The 6807-nt window shown below is 34.3% G+C and overlaps 1 protein-coding gene across 1 annotated transcript in view; it reads left to right on the top strand.

The window, feature by feature from the left end:
- Positions 1-261: 261 nt before the first annotated feature.
- The window catches only part of LOC101564599 (3-beta-hydroxysteroid sulfotransferase), a 43806-nt gene continuing 37260 nt past the window's right edge, over positions 262-6807 (top strand). The window contains exons 1-3 of the mRNA XM_004648405.2: positions 262-467; positions 1370-1578; positions 4077-4203. Of these exons, the coding sequence (XP_004648462.2) occupies positions 296-467; positions 1370-1578; positions 4077-4203 (508 nt within the window). The 5' untranslated portion in view covers positions 262-295. The remainder of the gene's footprint in view (positions 468-1369; positions 1579-4076; positions 4204-6807) is intronic.

The raw sequence follows: 6807 nt of genomic DNA, 5'->3' as shown, positions 1-6807 counted from the left end.
GAAGTTTGCTTACAATATTTAAAAATATATCCGTATTTTCATATTTTTCTAATTATATCCAAAGGTCAAGCTGATGTCCTGAATCAAGCGCTTATTCTACTGAGCTATTTCCCTGGCCCCTCAAAACACAGAAAAACAGAAAACTTGGGTCAGAGTGAGTAAACAATTGCTCAAGACAGAAAATGTTCTGAGCATGAGTTAGAGATTTGTTTTTGATTGGTTACAGGAAAATTTTTTTACCAAAGAATGATTGTTTGCCTAGAAATACAAATACTGAGCTCCTGGTGCATGTCATATGCAGAATGCTAATACAAGGCACACAGACTTCATCATCATGGCAGATGGAGAAATGTGGTTTGAAGGGATACTTTTCCCTAATGTTTTCAAGCCTGAAATACTAAGAGATATAGGGGACAACTTTGTGGTGAAGAATGATGATACAATAATAGTGACATATCCTAAATCAGGTAAGGAATCATGATTGAGGATGAATCATGAGCAAAGCTATTGCTGTGGGATTTGGTCATCAAGTAGATGAGAAGGCTTGCACTAGGCCAGAATCAGTAGAGTACTTTTAGAATGAAGAAAGTGTCTAAATGTAATTCTATTCAAAAAAAATACAGCCAAAAATTAGACAGGAAGATTAGAGTTCAGAGGGAACATCTAAGGTAACACAAAAATGTAGCAAGGACACACTAAAGCAGAGGCTGGAATTTAATAATTGTATGAGAGTGAACATGATAGAAGATCACATTGAAGGTCACATGGCACTCACAAGTCAAGGACGATGGCCATGCCATAAAATGGCTTTAGCAAATAGTCAAAGAGGCCACTTAAATATTTATTACAAGACTCCAAGAAGGCAGTAAAATACCAGTCAGATGAACATATAGGCCAAATATGAAATGTAAATACAGTGGAGTACTAGGCAATCAGGAAAGAAGCACATAGCACAGAATGAACAAAACTCAAGATCATTAAGCTCAATCACATAAGTCCATCACAAAAGGAGAATTATTATATCATTCCACTTATGTGAAATGATTGCATTATTCCAATTCATAGAAACAGAACTTAGAATGCTGATTGCTATATAGTGCAAGGTAAGGACACTAGGATTTGTTATTTATTGAGCAGAAAGCTGCTTTTTCTTAGGCAAAAAACATAGGACTTTGAGCAGCTGAGTATACTAAACAGGACCTGACAGAACTGTAGCATATACAGTTCATGTAACATATACAATTATATATAGTAACTGTAACATATATAGTTCCTGTCTACGAGTTTGCTTTAACGTTGTACATATTTCAGAATTCTTTATACAATTTGCGTTTACATCAATGACAATTGTTCTTCTTGCTTTATTCAGGAACCAACTGGTTAATTGAGATTGTCAGTCTGATTTATTCCAAGGGGGATCCCCAGCAGATCCAAACAGAACCAGCTTGGGAACGTTCACCATGGATAGAGTCTAATATTGGATATGAAATATTGCTGAATCAGTGTGGCCCACGCAACTACACAACCCACCTCCCAATCCAACTCTTTCCAAAGACTTTTTTCAGTTCCAAGGCCAAGGTGAGAACCTACTACTTGAGAAATGTTTATTTAATCTACTGGTCTAGCTTTAATATGATTAGATTAAGTAGAAGAGAAAAAAATGTTATGAATTTTGGGCTCCAAGAAGATGCAAAGCCAGCTAAACAAATTTGAGATTCCATAGGGGTTGACAGAAAGAATTTCTTTGAGCATTCTTTATTTGGTTTTCAAGCAAAAGAAGGAATATTTATGCATACATGGGAACAGAGCAGTACCTAGAGGGTCAGTTCAAGGAGCTTTCAAAGCAATATATCATTTTTTATTAATTTTATTGAGAAAGAAATAACAATGAGTCAGTATCAAAACAGGTTAGTAGGACAGCTACAATAGGTAATACATTACCTATCATTGTCTTTGTAGTAGTTATTCATAGTATCAAAGCAGTATATATGACAATAAAAATGTTTTATTTCTAATGTTGGAAACTATTGCTCTTGAATACTGAGGGTCAGCGTATGTGTGCTTTGATTCTTCAGCAGTGGTTATCTTGATCTCACTGCACTGTAAATATGCTCCTTTCCAGAACAGTCAGAGGTGTCTGTGTACAGAAATTTGCCCATACAGCCCAGTCTCTAATGCAATCTGTTTAAACGAATATGTGACCAAATATCCTCTGGAGATTGAGCTGCAATATATACTCATTAAGCAGAACTTGATGGGATTTAAGAATCTCCCTGAAAATCTTTTGCTGCTGTGTCCATCCCTTAGGCCATGCTTGAAAAAGTGAACCATTCACAAATATAAATAAGCCTTCACTGATGAAGACTTATTGAAGGTCTGAGTGGAAGAATAAATCCAGTGTCTTAAAACACATATTTTAAGGACAGGAAGGATTTATGGTTATCGGAGCAAAAATTTCTCCATTTGGTTGTCAGATTATGAGATAATTGGCCAGTCTTAACCGATGAGTCCCTCTGAAACAAGGATCAAAAATCAAGATTTCTCAAACTTCTCTCTCCCTGCAGCAGTTGTTCTTTCTTCTAATAAAGATAAAAGCAGTGACTTTTTTCCCCTTAAGCAAACTTTGATAAGATCATATTCACATATCATTTTCTATTGTGCAAGCAAGCCTACAACATGTTGCAAAAGTGTCACTGCTTAACAAACTGCCTATGTTTTACTTCTGTAACATTTCCCAGCAACAGTTTCCTGATTTTAGATGAACCAACTCCTACTGAGCAAACATGTAAAACAGGGCCTTTGTCCTCTGTTCAACACTCAGCCAGTCTCACTCCAAGTCCCCTGAGCAAAGTATATACCTAACAAGTTCTGTTTCTCCCATGGTCTCTCCTGACTCTTTAATTCTGCAACAACTCCACAGACTTATGTGAAAAACTGTCAGTCATACTTGTCCATGTGGGAAGAAGCAGAATCACAAACTCTCCTATGTCTATGTCTAAGTGACTGATCTGGAGTCAAGGCTGGCTTTTCTAACATCTGCATCACTGCATACAGCTGTCTGCTGACATAAGCAACCACTCACACTAGCCACATGTCTGGTAGATCATCACTGAAGGGAACAGGTATACACAGGATCTAGCATCTCACACAATTTTAGTAATATCTCCTCCAGGTGTTTTTTAGTGTATTTTGAATTTTCAAATTTTATTTAAACTACACTGAGGGACTTAGAAAATAATTACCTTAGTAAATGTCACATTTGTGCAACACCATGATGTTGTTCCAATATACTACTGGCATGAGACTATTAGGATTTGGCTAATAATAGGCTGGGAAACTAAAAGAGTAAGAGAGATGGGACCAAATTAATGGAATAATGATCCTAAGAACCATAAAAATTTGTTAAATGCCAATGATCTCTTGTCAGTATGGCATTATGAGTGTAAATACACAATAATTTTGCACAGTAGTATAAATATGTGTGGAACTACACAGTGTGCAAACTATCATCCAACATTGAGAACATTTCTGGCCCCCAGAAGGGTCTTACAAACTTCTTCCTAGTCAGAGGGTGACCACAGCGGTAATTATTCTCTTAACTTAAAAGCTATGTATTATTTTGTTTGCTCTTGTAATTCACATAAATGGTCTTATCCTGTATGAACTGTGTTGTGTGGCTTCTTTAATCAATGTAAAATCTTTTAGAATGTTCTCTGGTTTAGGTATGTATACAACTGTACATTCCCACGTGCCTGTGAATATAGAAGAATTTCTAATTGATTTTCCCATTAGTTATTTTTTATAAATATGCATTCTCACAGTTTAGTAGATTTGCAGAATTAAGACATACAACCTTGGCGTTAAGAACGAAGATTTAATTCTATACACTTTCATTGCAGTACCCAGCTCATAACCTTTGAAAATGTGTATCTAATTGCTGAGTGCTGTCACACATTCATTAATATAAGGCATGATATTTAAAGTCACATTTTATAAACTGCATGCTTAAAGGTCAAGATCATGTGGGAAAGGATTCTTCCACATATTTTACTTAACTTATTTTTTTTTAATTCAAGGTGATTTACCTCATTAGGAATCCCAGAGATGTTCTTGTGTCTGGTTATTTCTTCTTCAAAGAATTGTCTATTGTCAAGACGCCTGATAAGCTGCAAGAATATTTTGAATTGTTCCTCAAAGGAAGTGGTAAGTGTCCTGCACGACAGAGGACCTGCAGAACTCAGAGAGTTTCTCTCCCTTCACTGGACTCCCCTTCATTCAGCACCCCTCAGCAGAGTGCAAGCCCAAGGCTCCACATTCAGTATAAGAAAGATCTAACTATGTCTTGGCTTTCCTGTACAACACTTTGTACAACACTTTCTCCAGCCAACCTTCAACTTGCTATCTCATAACCATCATAATTTCTGAGCCTCTGCAGCGTCTACTATTATTGCAAACTACTTTTAACTATTCTCTTAATTTATGATATTTGGAAGGTCAAATTAATATTGACATCCCAGAATATAAAATTTGATTTCCAGATGAGAAAGAGAGTGTTAAGAGTACTATGGCTTGGGGCCAGGGAGATGGCTCAGTGGAATAAGCTCTTCCCTGGCAAGCACAAAGGCCTGAGTTCAATTCCCGGTTCTGAAAAAAAAAAAAAAAAAAAAAGAGTACTATGGCTATAAGGCAGAGGGTTTTTTGAAATTTTAATAATTTTAATTAACAATGAAATATTTAATAATAATTATAATCTTAATAATTATTAGAACGGTCAACTATCATTTTTTATTTTTAATTTTTATTTTAATTTTTAATAGCAAGTTGAAAATAAATTATTTACAAACATAAATGAATATAACAACAAAAATTGTCCAAAATCAAAATGAAGAATTTACAGATCAGTCACAGTAGTTCACTGTGTCAAAACCAAGAAACTTATATTTATATAATTAGAATTCTCAGAGTAGAAAGGAGTAGGCAATAAATATTTAAAGATTTAAAATTTCTGAATTTAGTTCAACTTATAATATCGCATTTTCAAGAAAAATGAAGCTTTTGCACAAGAAATTTAAATAAAATCATACCAAGACACACAAAAATGAAATTGTCCAAAATTTATTGTAAAGAAAAAAATCATTCAAGTATGTAGATAAAAAATATTAACTATGGAAGAACAAAATTAAATAGCATCTTATTCCACATTAGAAAGAAAAAAAAAAGAACCAAGTGTGTAAGAAACTAGACTAATTAAAAGACTGAAAAACAATCTGTTCTTCTTTGAATTTTATACTTAGCAAAATATCTTTGAAAACTAAAAGTAAGATTGTCTAGTTATACAAATTTCAAATATTTTGATACCTCCAGAAGAAGCGTATAGGAAATAACAAAGAGCATATTTCAAAAGGTAAGAGAAGTTACAGTATGGTCCTGGATGAACAATAAAGAGCTCTCAATGTGATAGTATAAGACAGTTTTTTAATCAAAATTTTGTATTTTTCTTTTTATAGGACAGTTTCAATAATTAATGTATTGTACATTGTTATCTTCTTAGTGGTAATCCATAGTACAAGAGGCAGACAGGATATCCTGTCCAAATACTATTAGTACAAATCTTTCTTCTCATTGAATTAAGCAAAAGTATGTGTATATCTATCCAAACTATTCCGCATATGCAGATACAAACTGTTCCTTCCATTCTATCCCTTTTTGTTTAGTCATTTCAGAAATGGGTATTCCACTGGCATCTAAATACTATAGGTGCGTGAATTCAGAAAAACAATCCAACACACTCCAGAAGTCCACAATAGGAGTGGGTTATCCACAGAAATTGTTGACTTGAGCCTTTCACAGATCAGCATATTAATATGGCTTTACTTTATATACCTCTTTTTATATTTTTCTGCTGCATGGTTAAGACCAAGATAAAGCAAAACCTACATACAAGAATTGTAATTTTTGTAGCTGATAAGGTCAGTCAAGTACCCTCAAGATTTATCCTGTAACTCTGAACCGCAGTTTTCAGATCCTTTGTCAGTGTCAGCCATGTGGATGAGTCACGGCCATTGCTTAACCAACTTGCTCTCGGTAAAAGCCTGAAAGAATGTTTTCTCCCATGTCACTCTCCTTAGGCACATTGTACATCATTGATCACATTGCTCTGTGGCTCCATACTCTCCTTGATCAGAAAATTTGGGACACAATTGAGTTACATGATGTTACAGTATAGGTTCGCCTATGTCCTGAGTCTTCACTGAGTTTTAAAGGCCATGATCAAAATGTTGGCTGTCCTTGCAGCCCTTCTATTTCTCTATTTTTTGGTCAGCAAACTTAGGTTATTAACCCTCCAAAAAAGAAGCTTATTATTACCCTACAACATATACAGTTGGGTTTAACTTCACTATCTGTCTGAATATCAAACATCTTAGGCATAACATGGAACAGCTATTTTCCATCAGTTATTGATATGATAAACTTCAAATCCCTACAGAATATGGAGATAAAAATTGAAAAATATTTAAAGAATATGAATAAACAATTACATATTTTTTCCACAGAAATTTAGAAACCTAGCCATATACAGCATTGTACCAGGACTTTTTAAAAATTTTTTTATTTTTCATTTTTTTATTATTATTTTTCCATAAATTTACTGAGAAACAAATAGCAATGAGACAGTTTCAAACCAAACTGGTAGGATAGTTTGAATAATTAACACATTGTATACATTCTTCCTAGTGGTTAATTGCTGTACAAGATGCAGACATGATATCCTACTTACAAACACCATTAGAACAAATCCCTCTATTC

This window comes from Octodon degus, unplaced genomic scaffold, assembly GCF_000260255.1.
Source record: "Octodon degus isolate 3935 unplaced genomic scaffold, OctDeg1.0 scaffold00404, whole genome shotgun sequence".
In the NCBI taxonomy this organism is placed as follows: domain Eukaryota; kingdom Metazoa; phylum Chordata; class Mammalia; order Rodentia; family Octodontidae; genus Octodon; species Octodon degus.
Note: the sequence above shows the minus strand (reverse complement) of the source record. Positions and strands in the feature narration are given on the sequence as shown.